Source organism: Brassica rapa, chromosome A02 (genome assembly GCF_000309985.2).
Source record: "Brassica rapa cultivar Chiifu-401-42 chromosome A02, CAAS_Brap_v3.01, whole genome shotgun sequence".
Classification (NCBI taxonomy): domain Eukaryota; kingdom Viridiplantae; phylum Streptophyta; class Magnoliopsida; order Brassicales; family Brassicaceae; genus Brassica; species Brassica rapa.
In genome coordinates this window covers 23,683,484-23,702,444 of record NC_024796.2, presented here as the reverse complement: position 1 = coordinate 23,702,444, position 18,961 = coordinate 23,683,484, and the positions used below count along the sequence as shown (strand labels likewise).

Below are 18,961 nucleotides of genomic sequence, written 5' to 3'. Positions count from 1 at the left end.
TAATTGTGTCCGTTCTTTACATCATGTAAAACTGTTACTTGTCTAATACTCACATTTTGAAAAAGAAAGCGAAACCTGAAATGATAAATCAGAGTAGACATAAAGATGATCTTAGGACCAACAATAGTGGAGAGGTAGAAGAAGAAAGTGGCCAAGTAGTTAAGAGTTCAAAAGGGAGAGCACTTTGGGGTTTAGGAATGTAATAAGGGAGTGGTCAAGTATTACAGAAAACAATGAAACAACCCTACAAATAAACACACACATATAGATACTACAATACATGAGCACATAAAAGTGTCTAAGAGGAGCTGGTATTTTGCCTATTATTCATTCATTCCATCATGGTGGTTAGAACAAGTATGTATCACTAACCCTACAAATCTCACATATACACCACATCAATGCAGTAACCACCAATACTTGGGGACAAACACCGCAAATTCTATTCCCTGTATTTCTTCTACATAATGGCATAGGACACATCACACCTATGCTGCTTTCTTGGAGCTTGACTTAGCCACTTTGCTTCTCCACGCTCCCTGCACATGCATTAAAAAAACAATACACATAAGAACTCTGTTATATGGGGAAAGGTAGGCTACCTGTTAGTTTTAAGAGAAAGGTAGGCTACAAGAGTCTCATTGTCAGAAGCATCAGCATCAGCATCAGCATCAGCATCCTCCGCATCATCTTCAGCTTCAGCTTCTGTCTCCATATCATCGTTTTCTTGTTTCTTCTCAGAATCTGAGTTGTCAACATCAGTTTCTTTCCCCTCGGGGTTTCCACTCGACTCTGCTTTTGCCTCCTTTAAATCAATTTCCTCCTCATCATCATCCTCGCCTTCTTTCAACAACTTTCCTTCGGACTCTGATTTCTCTTCGCCAGCCGCCTCCTTACCATATTCCTGGTCCTCTGTCATCAGCTCTGTGGTTGATTCCACATTCTTTTCATTTGTTTCTTCAGCAACTACACCGACTGAATTATTCCAATAAACCATGAATCAGAAACAAACAAAAAATTGCATTGTGCAATAAGATCATCTAACACTGTTTCCGTATGTATACGTGCATGAAAGCGCATAAGTTGAAAGAATTTAGAAACTGTGGGGAACAAACAAAATTGGACATAATATTGGAAGAAGTAAAGTCAAATGGAGCTTACCTGGAATGGCAGCAGATCGGTTTTTCTTGGTTCTGCTCTCTAGTTTCTCATGTTCTAAAGAGGGACTTCCTGGTGTTCCTTCCGGGTGCTTATGCCTTGTGTATTTCTTTGGGGTTCTTTTCCCTTTTGGCCTAGACAGTCAGGAAAAAAAAAAGAAAAAAAAAAGGATTAACACAAACACAAAGACAAACGCAAAAATATAACCAAACAGGAGAAGAATGAGCTCGCATCTAGACTTATAATGACAACATTTCACTTACGTAGTAGGAATAGGGTCTTCATCCCTTCGCAAGGCATCTGAATTCTTATGCTTACTTCCAGAAGATCTAAAAGAAACAAACAAAAAACAAGATTGCTGAACAAAACGAGATTGAATGGACTACAAGAAGAAACGTCATCCTAAAATGAAGAGTATGTCTTACCCTTTCTTATTAGAACTTCGCTTTGATGTCTTGGTCTTCTGCAGAATGTAAAAACAGTGTAAGGATATTAATTAAGTAGACGAGCAGAAGTAGTGAAGATGGATTGACAACAGAGCCCAAAAAGCAGGAAATGTTAGAACCTTTGTGGGCTTTCCCGAGTCTACGAGCTCCCATCGTTCTTTATCGAGGCGAAGGACTTCAACATCTCCATCCTCATAGAGTATCTGATATCACAAGATAGAGTACAAAGTTGGATCGACCAACTAACGCAAGAAAAAAGACAAGAATCAGATTGCTGAAAGCTTACCACATGCTTCTGTTTCGTCGAATCATAAGATTTTACCGTGCCTTCATAAAACCTATTCATTCACCAAGGTGCAATTTTTGGTGAGACAAACTCAAAAAGTAATATCACATTTTGATGTAAATAAATGATTGCATCAGATGGGTTCAGAGTAAGAAAATGTGTTTAAGAATGTATCTTCGCTGTCAGAGTAATATAACTTCATAATGATATCACTTTCACACACTATCAGTTCAAGCAAAAGTACTCAGAAAAATGCTTACCGCTTATCCACAGGCCACCAAACATCTATTTTGCAACCGATTAGCTCATCAGTGACCATTTTCTTTTCTTCCGTAGAGCACTGCACAAGAAATCAGGTAAGGCTATAAATAATTTAAACCATTATTTAGAAAAGTGACACTGTTAAACATCAATGGTAGGTAAAGCTCAGCACCTTAGCCAGTCCTGTGACGCCTTTTCTTTTCCGCTTCTGCATTGATCCAGAGGAAGACTTCAATCTATCGCCACTTTCTGCTGACCTACTCTGCTTCCGCTTAAAAGAAAAAAATAGCATAATAATTAACTGGACTAGAAGTACAATGCAATAAGCGTTTTGATCCTGTAGATGATTTTTACCCTATCACTGCAGTTGCCATCTTCACTATGATTTTCTGAGAAGATTTTCTTTTTCGTTCGGGAAGACAATCTCTTTTCCCGGTTTGAATTTTCATCATTCGAGTCCATATCTCTCTCTTCATGCAACTCTTTTTTAGAGCCACTATTTGAGAACTTGAAAGGACTATGGCCAGAAGAAGATCTCCGGCGTTTAGGGACTGAAACTACTGATGTTCCATCCCCAGCACTCCTTTTGGTAGCCTTCTGATCCGTTTCACCTGTGTTTGATCTCTTGCCAGGGGAATGTGTGTGTCCATTACTGGACTCAAATTTATCCACCGTGCGCAAGTGGTCCAGATTTATCTCCCTCACCATTTTCAAAACGTCGACATCAGTTTTACCGCTCTCATCTTCAGCTGGAACAGATTTGTTCTTTTCCCCCTCTCTACTCTTGGTTCTCTGAGCTCTCAATCGCTCTAATATTTTACCCAGAGGAATTTCATTGTCATCACTTTCCTCATCATTCATACCCTCGTGCTCTGAAGTTTGAGGTATCACCTGAACCAAGGAAATATTTTTTTTTTTTTTAAATATAGAAATCACTGAATATTGCTACTCAGGTTTTAAGGTTGGATAACATACAGATGAATCAGCATGACCGTCCAACTTGAGAGAACTGAAGTGTGCCAAGACAGTTTCATCAGCTAGCCACAATTTCTCTTCACCAACCTGTTGAAACAAAATGTTATGGGTTAGCAAACGCAAACCAGGACAAAAATAAGAGGTTAACAAGAGTAAATACAAAAGCAAAGACGCTATACAGCTCAGATTGCCAAGCTCATCATTCAAATATCCAGAAACATGAACAAGTTTGGCTTCTTACCCGAGGGTTGTCACCTTCAGTTTTTTCAGAAGGTTTGTAAAGTGTTGGAGGCAGCGATACAGGCGTGAACTCCCCTTTTAGATCAGGCTCTTTCTGAGTTAACTGATTGATTACTGACAGCCCGAGCTCACAGATCGCATGTGAGTTCTGTAAATATAAAATTATGAGAATGTCATCTCCAATGGCACCATGATAGGGCCAATTAAAATGGCTACACATATCCACATGCTTACAATGATTATAAAATATAGTCATGACATGGCTGTTTAACAGAACAAGCTCAAGGAAACCTTTAACAAACCTTTGACTTTGTTGCATCAGTGACATCTTCTGACTGTTTTATACTATTGAAGATAGAGATAATGGTGGGAACGCACTCCTGTTCTTTGTCAGTATCTTCAGCCTTCCCTTCTTCCTCTTTATGCAGTAACAGAGAAATGATCAAGTATAATTGGCTGAAATAAACGATTGGAAATAGTAAGTATACATATTACAGTAAAGAAACAGAAAAGTAGTAGGTAAAACCGAAAAATTACCGATATATCATTTCATATTCCTTCACATCTTTGCATTTTTCGACGTCAGGACAAGAATGATGCGCAAGTGCGTGAAACAGGTAAGGTAGGATACTATGAGGGTATGGAGAAACCGAATTTGCATCAGTCTGAGCAGAGACTTTCCGCACTTTTGTTTGGTAAGAATGTTGAATGATATCAGCCAGGTTCTGTTTCTCCTGTAATGCCAATCCCGACGAATAGTTTAGCTAGATAACATTGTCAGAAAAGATCGTATATGTTTTCAAGTAAAGGGAGATGGCATACCTCCTCTGACACCAGTACATTTGATCCAGTGATGTCGAATAAGAATGAACAGACATACTTTGTCTCCAAAACTCGATCCTTTATATACTGGTGAACTTTCCCAAGGAATATTTTCTTAGCCATAGGAAATGATATCTACAGGAGAGGGTTATCAGAAATGTTAAAACAGAACCAAGATCAAAAGTAGGCTAGGCTGGAAGGTGCGAATAGAAGACAAAAACGAAGGAAGGTACCTCAGGGGTTTTTAGTGTTAAATGGAAGATATCAATCGGTATCTTATCGTCCCAGTGTCTAGAAAGGCGGAGGACTGCCTTTGCAGCAGCTAGTTTCATATGGGCTTTGTCAACAACGCTGTGGAGAGGTTGAGCATGAGTGCCTTCAGTTTTTAAAGAGAAAAACAAACATCTTAGAATGTTTGGCATTAATGTTTACCAACCTTGAGTCTATCTCTTCAGATACTTCCCCAAAGGAAAGAATGTTTTTCAGTAATCCAAGAAGGTCATCAACACCCGTGCGAAGATGAGCATCCTTGAGCGGCAAGTAGCTCTTAACCAATGTCTTGATTCCATATATCTATATTACAAAATAAGAAAAAAGAATTTTGAAATTAATTGGACAATAGAGTACTTTATCAACTAATGTGCGGCAAAGAACTATTTTAAACTATAATTAATATACCAACCTTCAGTTGACAAATTTCACTTTTGTCATCCCAGGATAACTTCTCGTCATCTACTGCTTCCTGCAAAGGGGTTTAAGTTTCTTCTAATAAATGAAAAAGAAAACTGGGAAACAAATTAACGACAGGTAGCGAGTGAACTTTTGCAGAATATAAAACATTAGTAATCCATACACTTTCGCTTTTGAGGATTTTGCTTCTAATAAACTCAACGATTTCAGTTTCTCTAGTCTCAAAGACTGGCATCGCAATCTGTGCTATACATCCAAGACTCTGTAGAACAGCTGGCTGATGCCTCTTGTCGTCCAGCATGTCCACGAGTCCCTACAAATCAAGTATTAAATCAGGATTTTCACATGGTGATTATATCAACAATATCTTAGTATCAATGAAGAACTGTCACCTTGTATAGAACCGATAGCGCCTTCAAGCCATCATCCTTTGTTATTGATGCTAGTGCTTGCACAGCATACTTGGCCTGCTTACGGTTACCTTCTACACAGATCCTCTCCAGCAACAGGTCCACCGAACTATAAATGGAAGCATTACAAATCAGAAAAAGCAGGGAACAAAGTCATGTTTGGTAATGTTATATATATCGAAGGAGATAGTCTTTCACCTCGATAACACAATGAGATTCTCCCGAATAGTACCACCTGCCTTCGCCAGAATTTTAAGAGTGCCTTCCTTTATAGTTTCATCATCATATTTAAGGAAACTTATCAGTTTTTCTTCAGCTCCGTCAAACAGTGATGGACAGTAACTTGCGAGAAGCTACAATATCAATGCACAAGCATCAGTAACGTTAATTTTGTAGTAAAGAAACCAAGTACATGAGCATGAGATAGAAAAACTCCTGACGGAAAGCTAGAGGATTAAACGATGTCAGGTAAGTAATTACCCCTAAGAAGTCCATGCAGGATTGAATGCCCAAATTATCTTTAGAAGCCTTTCTAGCAGAGACTTCTGACAGCATCTCTTTCACATATTCCTTACTGAATAGGAGATAGGAACACTTTATGGAGAGAGTGCCGAGAAATTCATAGAGACTGTGCTTTTCAGAAAGTATTTTGAGCATATCATCCTGCACACAAATTAAAACAGCAAACTATATAAGGTCATGCAAAGTAAACCTAAAAAGTAAGTGCAAACTTCTCGCCATTCTCACCCGAATCTTGGCCGCTTGTACTATGCCAGTGTTGGGATCGAGCAGATTATTCAAGATCTTCCAGATATTAGCATCTTTCAGTTGATCAAGAACCAAAAAGTTCTGCTCAGCCTTTGGGGGATCAGAAAATGCACGCGACATAACTCTGAATCCAAACTGAAACTTTTTCTGCATCTCGGGAGCATCAGCACTCTGTGTTCAGACAGAAGATAAGGTTACAGCTGGTGAATATTAAAAGAAGCAAAAAAAGTCCAACCAGAAAAAAGCTCTTCAATCACATTTAGGCAGACCTGTTGCATCTGCTTGAATGACAAATATTTTTGCATTTCTTGTTGTATCCTACAAACCAAGAACAAATTTTTCCAAGATCATGCAAAGGAAATAACAGAATGATAAAGATCATGCAAAGGTATTGAGTGCCAAGTAAAAACCTTTGCCTTTGCTCCAGTATTTTCTCAAAAGCTTTTGTCTCCACGTTATCAAATCCGGAAAATATGTCTATCCAATGCTTAACTTTATCTCTAACAGATAAATCACTTGGAAACAGTGAACTGGAGAGAGTATATTCAATTGTATCTGATCTGCAACACAATCAACATATTTAGGATATATTTACCGAAGGTACTGCTCATATCAACCTACAAAGAAGTGAACAACTTAAGAAGATTATACCTGAAATCTTTGTCATAAAGACATCTCAAAAATTTTCCAGGAATCCATTCAAAGTCGCCAGTGCCTACCTTCCCTTCAGTACACCGTAAGCAATAGACCCGGTATAGTTCAGTCAACCTTTCCATTGTGTATGTTTTTACGAGTATCTGATTTAGAAAAACAAAGAAATGTAAGTTCCAATGTCTTTGATTATTAGCATGTATCTGAGACATCAAGACAGGATACATAAAACGTACAGCTTTGTCTCGGAGCCTTTCAGCAACCAACTTTATAGTGTCAACGGGAATCGACGTCAGTGCACTCACAGCCACATCACAAATAACAGCAACGACTTGTTTGCGGATATTCTCATCATAATCCAAGAGCCGTTCACTAAGAGCAGCTACAAGAGGATTAACACACTAAGATTAGTGAGCTCTAATTTAAAACTAATGGCACGATAAGGAAAGACTTACATATAATTTGGGAAGCCTCGGCTCTCGAAGGATCTGAGAGCAAACACTTCTTAATATGGTCAAGGATGAGCATTCTAACTTCAACTACTCTATCAGTCAGCCTTTTCAAAAACTCCACAAAAACTGAACTGAACTCTTCGGAGATGGCACGTCCAGGCAAGGAAAACAACTCTCCAACCAATCCGACAACTTTCAAACGAGTTTCCAATTCATCAGCCTGTACACATTAATAGTACGCATTATAGAGTTGAAACAACCAAAGGATAAAGGTGACTCTTCAAACAAAATACAAAAGTACTGATGCATGGTTCAAGAGTCATGGTGGTGTTTGACATCCATAATAGAGGCAGAAGACCAAAACAACAACACATACCAAAAGCTCTCCAGTGAGGTAGGGTGCAACTCCGGATAGGCACTGAGGAGCACAGCGGTACAAATCATAGATAACCTCATGGCAGTCAATTTGACTGGTGGAAAACCGGCTATCTCCAGACAATGAAGAGATAAGGAATTGCTTTATGTCAGATTCAACTTTTGGCGCACACTGCTCTATGACTTTCATAGCAAGTCTTCTCGCCGCGTCACTAACGTCCTGCCATCATAAATCCAGAAAATAAGCGGTCTGATATTCCATACAGGCTACAGCAACAAATCCTTAATTAGAATAATATCAGCCAGCGACGTCAGAAATGCTCACATTTCTATTTCTGCCCAATTTAGAGAGTAGAATTAGTAGCAGCTGTTCCTGCACATCTTCACTCTCTTCTAAGAGAACAATCATTATATTTTGCATTGATGAGACAACAACCTCCGGATGGTCATCTCTGCGTATACAGAGATAAAACAATCTGTCAATACTAGGCACCAGAGAATAAACATAAAATGCATTCATAGCTTGTATTACTACCCAAGATATAGACGATGTAGATTAGAGGAATTGTTAACCAAACTAAAAAGAAGGCTAGGATGAAAGTGAGACCCACCTAGCAACATCAAGAAAAGTAGTAAAGACTTCTTTCACCAGCTCATCGCACTCCAGATCCAACATCACTATACATGACCTGTATTTTGCAACCGTTTCGAGAATGACAACCCTCCTTCCAAATGATGGTCCACCGACATCATCCAACCCAGAGAAGGCACTCACAATCAGTTGAAATATATCCTGAAACAAGATTAAGAAACAGAACAAATCAGCAGTGGATAAGTATGTAGTCACGGTTCCAGAGAAAATTCAGGATAACACCAACCCTCATAATGTCGTCATGGTAAGGCGCTTCAGGTGCAGTGATACGAGTTATCTCAGAAAAACAACTGGCAACAAGAAGCTTGACATCCTTGTCTTGATGCTTGAGAATATCAGGTTTAATAACTGCGTCAAGAAAAGGCTGGATGGACTGCAGCACTGACGCTGGTGGAGACTGCTCCAACTCAGAAAGACAAACAGCAGCTTCCTGCATGTAGCAACACACCAAGTTAGCACAGATCAGTACCAATTAGTAACAGCATCGGACAAGAAAATAGAATTACTTGACAAGGAGACAAGTATCTCACCTCCAATTATACCAATCAAATCCAAAATACATTTCCACAAAGTGATTGAGATATAAACATCTTAATCAAATAGAAGGCATAACATACTAAAAACTAGAGTAACTCTTGCTTCTATCGAATATAACTGAAGACAGACAGTGCAATTCAATTCCGACATAGAGACAACTCAAGACAACCAGGCAATGAAAATTAACAGTCCAACCCTAAGGAACTTGACATTCTAACAATTGCAAACCTAGTTAGCAAAAGGCCGTACAGTTCATATGCATCTTCCAATTAGAATGGAGCAAGAACCCAGTTTTGATGTGTGACCTAATTTTACAAAATCAATTTATATCTATCAAGGGGCTGGTGAGCGAACCCTAACTCTATTAGCAAACATTACCCAGAAAGGATATCACACAAAGCTGAAACTTTTCTCTATCGACCAGATTTGTAGAAATTTAAAGCTGAAAACTCCCTCCAAACGAAAAAAAAAAAAACAAACTTGGTTGAAACGAAGTCACCAGAGGCTAAATTTCTGAAGAATTAGAGAGGGAAAATTGACCTTGAAGAGTTTGAGCAATGAATCTTTGGAAGAAGGAGGTGGGTCAAGCTTGGATCCGAACTCCTTCAACTGCTCCTCAGCCATCACGAGTGAAGAAACCAAGAACTCTTAACCGGCGGATGTGGTTTCTTTATTTGTGGAGAATAACGAAAAAGGGGTTTCTTTATTTGTGTTGTTGGGTTCAGAGACAGTCACTCTTTCGAACACATCCCCGATCTGAGCGGTCTCTCCAAACAACAGGCCGATTTGCTGACTTACGGGTTTGTGTCCCTCATCTCTTTCCGTGTTTTTTATTATTATGCCCCTCCCTTTTTCTCTTCTTTTTACTCTTTTCCCCCATCTAATTCCTTTCATTAATAAGCCCAAGAAAACCCAATAGTAAAGAAGGCCTTTCCAAGAAAGACAACGTCGTTTGAGAGTGCTTTCATTCTCTTGATCGTCTTCTCTCTCTCCTTCCCCTGTACTCTATATGAGTATATGTGGGCCATCAAAATATGAAGAGCTGAGCTATCAGGTGAAGACTGAAACAACTGCTCAGCAGCATATCTCCCTATTTGAGTGTCACCATAGAAACTACAAAGCACCAAGCTCTTTGCTTCTTCTAGATGACCAGCTCGCCCCAACATGTCAACGATACATGTCTTAGGCTCTTGCTTGCATAGTTTTCAAGAGCTCTTGGCCTTTGTTGATCAACTTTACATGGCTAACAAGCATGGAGCAGTGGTAAAAAAAAAAGGTAACATCTATGGGATTCACGTCTTGGCTTATCATTTCTTTGTATAGTTTCAAGGCAGCTAATCTGTGTCCATGGCGAGCAAACGATGCAATCATTGAGTTCCATGAAACGTAGTTCCTTTCTGACATTCGTCTAAAGACACTGAGTGAACCATCTACATCTCCACATTTTGAGTACATGTTGATGAGTCCGTTGTTAACAAAGGTGTTACCGGAAAATCCTCGCTTGATAACCAAAGAATGAAGCTGCTTGTCTAAACCCAAGGAATTATCGACAAACGAGACTCCAAGAACATCTTGAAGCGCATTCTAATGAAGAAATATATATATAGCCTCTTCCTCTTGCCCATTTTGTGCTAAACCAACTAACATCACAGTCATCGAAACTTCATCAGTTTCTTGAGCAGACTCAAAGATCTTCCAGGCATCTTCATGGCTTCCACATTTAGAGTACATATCCATTAGCATACTCTCAATGCGTAAGTCTGATTCAATCCCAAGTTTCTACAAAAGAGCATGAATATGTTTCCCTTGTATTACCCTCTGTGAGCCTGAACAAGCGGATAGAGCACTCAGATAAGTTACTGAGTATGGGTGAACCAATCCTCTACGCATCAAACTGAACAATCTTAAACCATCTTCATGCAACTCATATTTGTACCAAACCAGTAATCACAGCCGCGCGTCCAAGTGATGACGTTTCTTTGGCAGGGACATTAATTAAACTTATCCATTGCCATATTACTATCTTATTTTAAATTTTCAGATACCTTATTGAAATCTTAAAAGAAGAATGGCATACTAATTAATTGTTGTTATTCATAGTCTTACTGCCGGATAATGCGGTTTAAGTTCGTTACAAGCACTTCCCAATCCCATACACTAAACTGAGATAAAGAAGATCACAAGAACCACAAGGGTTTTAAACGGAGAGTAGACTTGCATTGCTTTCGCCACTGCCTTTGATGCCGCATAAGAAGGAGGCGGCTGCTTGCTTCTTACTTCAGGCAGTGACGATTCCCTGACATCTGACTTAACTAGTAACGGATATGGGGGTTGAGCTGGTGAAAGAAGCATTGGATTTGCGAAAGGTAAGAGCTCACCGGTTCTAAACAGACCCGTCTCTCTATAGCACTGGTTCTCTGCAATCAAATATGACCTCAGATTTTCTATTAAAAAAAAGAACTTTAAAGAAACAAGAGTGAGAAGAGGACAGACTCTTTGTTTTACTTTTGTATCTTGCACTGGTCACTCGGAGTTCAGTGATAATACCATCAATCTTAGCATTCTGGAAAAAGAAGTCTACCTCAACCATTGAATCCGAGAAAAGATCAAGGGGTTGAGTTACAAACTCGTTTCTAAATGTATCTACGAACACACGAACCCCACGTGCTTTCAGTCTTGGAACTACATCCGCCTTCTTAAGCCTGACAAGCCCTCCTCTATTGTAGGGTAAGACCGAGTTTATACTGATGACAATAGTGCCTGCGAAACTCAAGATGACATTGATTGCCGAATCTGTGACATTTTGGATGTCTTTATCCACTCTATACACAAGTTGGCTAGGAATGATTATCGTCTTCTCGTTAAAAGCGATTAAGACAGACTTATCAGTTGACTGGAAGAAGATTGATATTGAAGTTGTCAGGCTTTCTTGAGTAGTTTGGTTATGTGTTTTATTTAGCACAGTATCTACCACATTGATTCCTTGATGTTCAGCTAAATACACTGCTTTCTAAGAAAACATAAAATTGTATTTCAAGAAAAGCTTCATGTGATGTTCAGCTAAAATGTTCAGCCTAATTGACTAATCGGACTAACTAAATGATTTTTCAGAATGATATTGTTAGAAAATCAGTCTAGGCATCCGCTTAATCAATAATTGTTGACTTTGTAGAGATTGTAGAGACAACATTGTTGACTTTGTCAATTCTAAGTACTTTTCTATTCACTCTCTCTAGAGTGAACCAGACAAATTTATTTATCATTTATTTTTATTATATTTTATATTTACTTATTATAATATTATAATAAATATTTAATGCAATATTTTTTATTTTTTATTTTGTATATTTACTTATTATTCTCGGATTCAACGGTTGAGGTAGACTTCTTTTTCCACAGTGCTAAGATTGATGGTATCATCACTGAACTCCGAGTGACCAGTGCAAGATACAAAAGTAAAACAAAGAGTTTGTCCCCTTCTCACTCTTGTTTCTTTTATATTGTATATTTACTTATTTTAATTTTATATTTATTTATTATTTACTTATATATAAATATAGTTATTATTTACTTATATTTTTACTTATTTACTTAGAGTTATTATATATATATATATTAATTATATATAATCATTATTTACATACATATATATAAAATATGTAATATTGAAGTTGTGAGGCTTTCTTGAGTAGTTTGGTTACGCGTTTTATTTACCACAACATCTACCTCATTGATTCCTTGATGTTCAGCTAAATACACTACATTTTAAGAAAACATAAAATTGTATTTCACGAAAAGATTCATGTGATGTTCAGCTAAAATGTTCAGCCTAATTGACTAATTGGACTAAACTAAATGATTTTCAGAACAATATTGTTAGAAAATCAGTATAGGGATCCGCTTAATCAATAATCCATATAAAACGCCTAAGAAGTTCTAAAGATTTATGACTCTCCCATCTGTCAGCTGTCAACGTTATTAACAATTGTTCTCAGTACTCATGTTGCTGAGTCTCGGATATACTTCAACACTGGCCCCACTTGATGGCGATGATGAACCATCCATTTTAGAGTTAGGATCATTACCAATGAAAACAAACCCGTTCGGATGAGAGGAAGAGGATAATGGAATAATACTAAAAAATTTGGCCGCATTTGTAATTGCAGACCACACAACCTCCACAACGTGTTCAGCCACACTCTATGCAACCGAGGATCCTTTCTCGTCTCCCATTGCCGTTACAAAATCCTAATCACCAACGTTTTTGTCTTTATTTCGAACCCTTCTAAACTCAACACCTTACAAAACACAAAGTCGTAGAAAGAAGTACACAGAAATTTTTAAAAGAAATCATCTACAAGCTTCCGTGACCAAAAAAAGAAAAACTAATCTTAAACCCTCACTGTTCCTTCTCTCCCGAGTGTTCTGCACTCACTGAGTTGGTCTTGTAAAAGCTTTCTAGTTTCTCAAAGTAAGAGCGAGTCTTAGTGTGCTCAGGCTGTTTCTTGCTACTTTCCATCACCCTCTTGTAGTACTTGTTCATGTTCTCCCACTTCTCCTTGCACTTCTTAGCAGATCGTTCGTACCCTCTTCCCTTCATTCTTGTTGATATCTCATCCCATATCGCTCCCTTGTGAACCACCCCTGTCTTCTCTTCAACTTCGCTTCTGCTAGCTATCAACGCCTGCACTTCCTCCTGCGGCCACCTTCTTCCGCCTGGAAACACAAACTTTACGTCTCCTTGTGTCTGATCCCATTCGCATTGTCTGGGAATAGTCTGGAGTGGTTGAGCGTGAACAAAAGCATTAGGGATCTTGATCTCTTCACCAATTACACTTTTGATGAAAGAGATGAGAGTTGAGCTGCGTGACATCTCTTCCCTCCGAGCCTCTTCATTCTGTTTCATCCTATCCATTTCCTGTTGCCTCCAAGCTTCCTCGCTTCTCACTCTCTCCCGCTCCATCTTCTCCATCACGTTGATCAGTTGGTTATGCAACTTCTCTTGCCGCCTCATCATTTTCCCCACCAGCTTCTCCATGAAATGCTCCCGCTTTTCCCTACTTTGCCGCTTTCTTTTACCCGTGACCGCCTTGCCAACGCCCTGGGAAGAGTCTCCCTCGCTGTCACTATCAAAAGATGGACTGCAAAACCAAGAACATGTTAATCAACTGCCAGTACTATAGACCAACACAACTTCAACATCTAGACCAGATAAAACCCCTTCCAAGTTCAGCATCTAACAAATATTTGCAGCACATTTGAACATACAGTCCCCAAAATTCAAAAACTTAAGACTCACTGCTTACACGTATAAACAACACTCAAAAGTCAAAACCAAATAAACATCACCGTAGAAGGTTGTAATGCTAATCTGCGAAAGTTGAATGCTTTTTACCTCAAATGTTCAACCAATCTAAACTCAAAATGATAAGGCAAGCCTAAGTGAATGGAGCAACATCAAGAGAGAAGTAAAGTGTTTAGCTTTACCAAACAAGCTTCTAATAAACGTGAAAAGTAATTACTTTACACAGTAACAGATCCAAAAACTTGAACAAAAACTGAAGTGTGACCAAAACGAACATGCACAAAGTTGTTATTACCTCAGAGACACACCATCACGAGATGTACCATGTATTTGACCTTGAACCTCTGTTTCAAACCTTAAACCCTTCCCAACCCCACGTGTCAACAGACCACTTTCCTCCACGTCAGCAATCTTCGACCCCAAAGGAGCATCGAAGTCTTCAAGAAACCCCATCTCCGGAAGCCTGTCTAGACTCCCAGCGAGAATATCAAGAGGATGCCGATCCTCCAGCGAAGCCTTATTAACAACACACCTGATGGGTTTCAGTTTCTGCGGAGGCGGCGCCAAGTCCGCGAGCGTAGCCAAAGCGTCGTCGTTTCCTTGACTTCTCAGCGAACGTCCGCCGTACATCCAGTCAGAGCCACCGAAGGGGTCAACATCCTCGGCAAAGTCGTCATCGGCGAGTCGTTTCCGACAGTTGCCGGCGAGAAGCTCCATGAGCAAACGTAAAAAAATGATAAACGGGCGGCGGCAGATACGGCCCAAGTAAAAGCCAGTTCAAAAGGGTAAAAAACAAAACTTTGGTGGTGAGACTCTGTGACTGTGTAATTGACATTTATACCCTCAAAGGAGCAAGATAACCACCGTTTTATCCCTACTTCAGTCGTTTTCTTACCCGGACCCGGCCCCGGCCCCAGACGAATATATATGTTTCGTGTAAAAGCGAAATACTTTGGGTCTGTGGCTCAGCCTAGCCATACCGACACTATTTTCTACGGTTTTAAATCATATCACGTCACATACACTTGCGTGAACATCAAAGAGACGTTAGATTATATCATATACTAATAGATTGAGAAGATTATTGTGTCACTGTTCTGAGGAGAAACTGGTGTGTACAATCTTTTGACATTTATCTTTAAACTTTAAAGGTTTGTCTTGGCCAGGCATAAAGATTGTATAATATTTTTCATGTTGACAGATAGTATAAAAATATACTTGAGGCAGAACGTTCGTTCCTTTTGATTGGTTTCAGACGTTGGGGGTAAAGAGAAGTGCATTAGTGCCAATCAGGTTGGCAAATCCTATTGATCCATTTTAGCAGATTAGTTTCGATCTTTCTGTAACATTGTAAATAATATTATAATGATTGAGAAAATAAAAAGGCAATTCCTTTGAGTTTAAAGTTGAGTTCTCGGTTGAGTAGCGAACTATGAGTTGCCGTTTGGCGAAAAGCTATGGCTTTATCAGATTGTTGATGAATCCGCGTCTGCGTTTTCCCGCTGATGGGTTCTCTGCGTTTCGCAGTTGCTCCACGGCGACGAGGATCAGATCCATGTCCGCTTCTTCCTCCTCCACGAACCTGATGGCTGGTGAGGATGCGAATAGCGGCGTTACAGTGCTTCCGGCGGTTGAAGACAAGTACGGTGGCGTGATGACGGAGATTAGTCATCCCATGGATCCTTCTGCCTTCTCTGCACTTCTCCAGTCATCTCTCTCTACCTGGACTACTCAGGTGCTCACTCTCTTCTTTCTTCTTCTCTTTAGCTCTTGTTAAATTGATCTGATGGATATTGAATCAATAAGTTGTATAGAGACATCGAAAAAGTTTTGAGTGGCAAAGTGTTGATGTCACTCTCTTCCTGAAAGCTATTGTATTCCCAATGCGGGCCAGAGAGACTATGTGTTACTTTGCCACTACACTAACTATAGCTCTTGGACCTGAAGTAACGTGTATGATAGCTGCTTGTCTACAAACGTTTTTGTATACGCAGGGGAAGAAGGGAGTGTGGATCAAATTGCCTAGGCAGCTTATCGGTCTTGCCGAAGCTGCTGTTAAGGTGTTGTGCTTACCCTGCAAATCAGATTTCTGTAAACCTCCTTTTGTAGGTTAAAACAAAACTGCTTGTGTGTTTTGTGAGTAGGAGGGATTCTGGTTCCATCACGCGGAGAAGGACTACTTGATGCTTGTGTATTGGATTCCAATAGAAGGCGATACAATTCCTTCCAATGCCTCTCACCGTGTTGGCATTGGTGCCTTTGTCATTAACCACAATAAAGAGGTGTGGTGACATGAGTTTTTCTGTTTGTCTGTTTGGAACATTTCCATGACTGATTCACATCTCTGTTTTTGTGTTTGAATCCAAAAGGTGCTGGTGGTTCAAGAGAAGACAGGAAGATTTCAAGGCCAAGGTATCTGGAAGTTCCCCACCGGAGTAGTCAATGAGGTTCTGCTTCTTTTCAAATCCCATTACATGTTTGGTTGTTTCCAAATCTCTGATTTGTTTTTGTGGGGGTTGACACAGGGTGAATATATCCATGATGGCTCGGTCAGAGAGGTGAAAGAAGAGACCGGAGTAAGCCTTTCTTCATTCATTACCTCTACACTTTAGCTGAGACCCCAGAGCTAATCATGGATCATATGTTTGTAGGTGGATACAGAATTTGTACAAGTATTGGCTTTCAGGTTCCTACTCCAACTCCAACCCCATCATCTGCTTATATTGCAACATTACTGACTCTAATCTTTTTACAAATTCTGGCAGACAGACCCACAAAGCTTTCTTTGAAAAGTCAGATTTGTTCTTCGTGTGCATGTTAAAGCCCCTTTCTTTGGAAATCAACGCACAGGAGACAGAGATAGAGGCAGCTCAGGTATCGTTTTCTCCCCTTTCAATCACCCCCCAATCTCTACCACCAAAACACTCACAAACCTCGTCTTTTTTTTTTTTTTAAATAAATGCTCTAGTGGATGCCATGGGAGGAATACACAAAACAACCATTCGTACAGAACCATGAGCTACTAAGATATATGACAGCCATCTGCTCTGCTAAAGCCAACGGAGACTACGAAGGCTTCACTCCTCTCCGTGTCTCTGCACCTGATCAACAAGGCAACTTGTACTTCAACACCCGCGACCTCCATTCCCGCCATTAACCCTCCTCTTTCTTACAACAAGCAAAGCAAATCTCTACAGTTTTCATCAAAGCTGGTTTCTTTGTAAGCATATTGACACTTTAATACAAGACTAAACAGATCCGTTAGCGAATCATATTGTTTCAAATACACACTTGGTCTCTCTTTACACAGCCTCAAAATCTAGTTTTACATAACCAACATGATACTTAAATAGTTTTACATGTTTATAAATGTATCTATATACAGAGATCCACTTTCACCAATCTCTTTTAAGTTCTAGTCCTACCGGAGCCAGCTCCTCCTCCACCGTCACCCCCACCACCACCTGTGGACCCATACATATGGTTCTGCTGTTGAAGAAACTGATGATGCTGGTGATACTGCATCCCACCACCACCGTAGAATCCACCTCCATCACCAACACCAACATCTCTCTGATGCTCTCCACCTTCGCCACCTGTCTGCGGCCTCCCCAGTCCAGCCCTCTCCCCTTCGATCTCCCTAAACCTCTGCAAGTAAACCTTCAGCGGCTCAACGTAATCCTCGAACCCTAGAGTGGTCATAGCCCAGAGCAAATCGTCGCCGTTGATGGTCTTCCTCTTCTCCTTCTGGCACTTATCCGACGCTTCTCCGGTGACGAAGCTTATAAACTCAGAGACGCACTCCTGCATCGTCTCTTTAGCATCTTTGGAGATCTTGGCGTTCGCGGGTAAAGCCTTCTTCATGATCCGGCTCACGTTAGCGATCGGTAGGAACCTGTCTTGCTCTCTGGGAGACAACGGAGATTGTCCGTTTTGCCCTCCACCGGAGTCCTTGTCTGAATCCCCCATTCTGAAAATTACTACGAAATTTTAAAAAGAAAACAGAAACTTCACTCTTTTTCAAATCATCATGGCTTCACACCATTGATGATACGGTTCAGTGGTGGTTGCCTGAAGCGAGAAAATTAGGGTTTGAGAAAGCGAATTCAAAGTGTCGGCTGAGATTGTATGCGTCGCCGGCGGTTTTATAAAGCGACGATGCACGAGTTCTGTTCGCTTGACACGTGTGTTTACATTAATCGTCCAGTTACTGATAAGGTTCTGACACTGGATACGTGCTCAACCGTCGGATTATAATGAGGATTAACAGCCCTTTAAGGCTCTGCCACGTGTGTGGACCGTTAATGGACCCGGCCCACCTTTTGTCTGTTAATTTTAAGACGCACGCGCTAAAGGGGAGAGTGGTTGACACGGAGAACGGGATGAGCCGGAGCGTGAAAGAGACGGAGCGGAAGAGGAAGGCGTTAGGAAGAGAGAGGGTAACTGCCACTCAACGACCTATCGGTCAATTTTACCTTTCTTATTTTAATGTGTTGAACTTTTTTTTAATGAAATGGGGTTGGATGTGGGTGTGGTGGGGTTACATTGCCATCAAGCTGCATCGACCAATTAGATCAGACGCTGTTGAGGAAAGGGTCCAGTTTCCCACATTTGACGGTCTTGATCTTCTCCGTTGGACCGACCATAGTTTGCTTTTCTAAGCGCGTGATTAATTAACTATAATGTCATACTACTACTTAATTAATCTCCTAATGACATAACTAATGGTTGCCCACCTGGAAACCTGAGTGGTCCAAGTTGTTCAGTTGTCGAATTTAAAAACCTATATAGACAATGAATCTGTTGGTAGATAAAGTTCTTCTTGCCACCTCTTGTTCGGTCAACTACATGGCGAGGACGAAACCCACAAAAGTCTTCCATCTGAATACTTGACATGATCCACACAGGTGCTGGTGTTGCCATCAAGTGTCAC

At 40.1% G+C, this 18,961-nt stretch overlaps 4 protein-coding genes across 8 annotated transcripts; 1 reads left to right on the top strand and 3 right to left on the bottom strand.

The window, feature by feature from the left end:
- Positions 1–174: 174 nt before the first annotated feature.
- On the bottom strand, positions 175–9,534 carry LOC103853833 (sister chromatid cohesion protein PDS5 homolog A). 3 transcript variants are annotated; one of them, XM_018656712.2, is made up of 34 exons: positions 9,431–9,528; positions 9,264–9,397; positions 8,413–8,616; positions 8,146–8,327; positions 7,860–7,986; positions 7,536–7,754; positions 7,163–7,379; positions 6,944–7,089; positions 6,708–6,853; positions 6,467–6,616; positions 6,326–6,374; positions 6,036–6,227; positions 5,769–5,951; positions 5,487–5,641; positions 5,271–5,397; positions 5,042–5,191; positions 4,871–4,930; positions 4,625–4,761; positions 4,422–4,539; positions 4,189–4,323; positions 3,904–4,100; positions 3,669–3,822; positions 3,368–3,514; positions 3,127–3,213; positions 2,506–3,042; positions 2,324–2,422; positions 2,151–2,230; positions 1,891–1,942; positions 1,724–1,807; positions 1,584–1,621; positions 1,422–1,487; positions 1,162–1,292; positions 632–975; positions 175–539 (listed from the first exon to the last, which is right to left on the bottom strand). In XM_018656712.2, the coding sequence occupies exons 2-34, from the start codon at positions 9,345–9,347 to the stop codon at positions 489–491; spliced, it is 4,848 nt and encodes a 1,615-aa protein (XP_018512228.1). In that variant the 5' UTR covers positions 9,348–9,397; positions 9,431–9,528; the 3' UTR covers positions 175–488. The 3 variants fall into 3 exon arrangements, with proteins under 3 accessions (XP_018512228.1, XP_009128992.1, XP_009128993.1); XM_009130744.3 differs by having other exon boundaries at positions 9,264–9,534; XM_009130745.3 differs by having other exon boundaries at positions 2,324–2,413; positions 9,264–9,533.
- Positions 9,535–12,972: 3,438 nt separating this feature from the next.
- Positions 12,973–14,835, bottom strand: LOC103853831 (trihelix transcription factor GTL1). The gene is made up of 2 exons (XM_009130742.3): positions 14,324–14,835; positions 12,973–13,864 (listed from the first exon to the last, which is right to left on the bottom strand). The coding sequence occupies exons 1-2, from the start codon at positions 14,743–14,745 to the stop codon at positions 13,123–13,125; spliced, it is 1,164 nt and encodes a 387-aa protein (XP_009128990.1). The 5' UTR covers positions 14,746–14,835; the 3' UTR covers positions 12,973–13,122.
- A 135-nt stretch (positions 14,836–14,970) lies between these two features.
- On the top strand, positions 14,971–17,314 carry LOC103853829 (nudix hydrolase 2). Of its 3 annotated transcripts, XM_009130739.3 has the most exons (10): positions 14,971–15,139; positions 15,230–15,321; positions 15,556–15,763; positions 16,023–16,088; positions 16,173–16,310; positions 16,398–16,475; positions 16,554–16,604; positions 16,680–16,714; positions 16,794–16,902; positions 16,997–17,314. In XM_009130739.3, the coding sequence occupies exons 3-10, from the start codon at positions 15,584–15,586 to the stop codon at positions 17,183–17,185; spliced, it is 846 nt and encodes a 281-aa protein (XP_009128987.1). In that variant the 5' UTR covers positions 14,971–15,139; positions 15,230–15,321; positions 15,556–15,583; the 3' UTR covers positions 17,186–17,314. The 3 variants fall into 3 exon arrangements, with proteins under 3 accessions (XP_009128987.1, XP_009128988.1, XP_009128986.1); XM_009130740.3 differs by having other exon boundaries at positions 15,112–15,321; XM_009130738.3 differs by lacking the exons at positions 14,971–15,139; positions 15,230–15,321 and having other exon boundaries at positions 15,349–15,763.
- On the bottom strand, positions 17,270–18,388 carry LOC103853830 (nuclear transcription factor Y subunit B-2). Its single transcript, XM_009130741.3, has one exon. It carries the CDS (start codon positions 17,995–17,997, stop codon positions 17,437–17,439), a length of 561 nt encoding a protein of 186 aa, XP_009128989.1. The 5' UTR covers positions 17,998–18,388; the 3' UTR covers positions 17,270–17,436.
- Between the last annotated feature and the right edge of the window lie 573 nt (positions 18,389–18,961).

Coding starts and splice junctions, on each gene's coding strand:
- LOC103853831 (XM_009130742.3), bottom strand. CDS start 14,745: ATGGAGCTTCTCGCCGGCAACTGTCGGAAACGACTCGCCGATGACGAC. Junction 13,865..14,323: donor CGTGATGGTGTGTCTCTGAG/GTAATAACAACT, acceptor TTGGTTTTGCAG/TCCATCTTTTGATAGTGACA.
- LOC103853829 (XM_009130738.3), top strand. CDS start 15,461: ATGAGTTGCCGTTTGGCGAAAAGCTATGGCTTTATCAGATTGTTGATG. Junction 16,476..16,553: donor CCACCGGAGTAGTCAATGAG/GTTCTGCTTCTT, acceptor GGGTTGACACAG/GGTGAATATATCCATGATGG. Junction 16,605..16,679: donor AGGTGAAAGAAGAGACCGGA/GTAAGCCTTTCT, acceptor ATATGTTTGTAG/GTGGATACAGAATTTGTACA.
- LOC103853833 (XM_009130744.3), bottom strand. CDS start 9,347: ATGGCTGAGGAGCAGTTGAAGGAGTTCGGATCCAAGCTTGACCCACCT. Junction 1,293..1,421: donor GAAGACCCTATTCCTACTAC/GTAAGTGAAATG, acceptor CTGACTGTCTAG/GCCAAAAGGGAAAAGAACCC. Junction 540..631: donor CTTCTGACAATGAGACTCTT/GTAGCCTACCTT, acceptor ATGCATGTGCAG/GGAGCGTGGAGAAGCAAAGT.
- LOC103853830 (XM_009130741.3), bottom strand. CDS start 17,997: ATGGGGGATTCAGACAAGGACTCCGGTGGAGGGCAAAACGGACAATCT.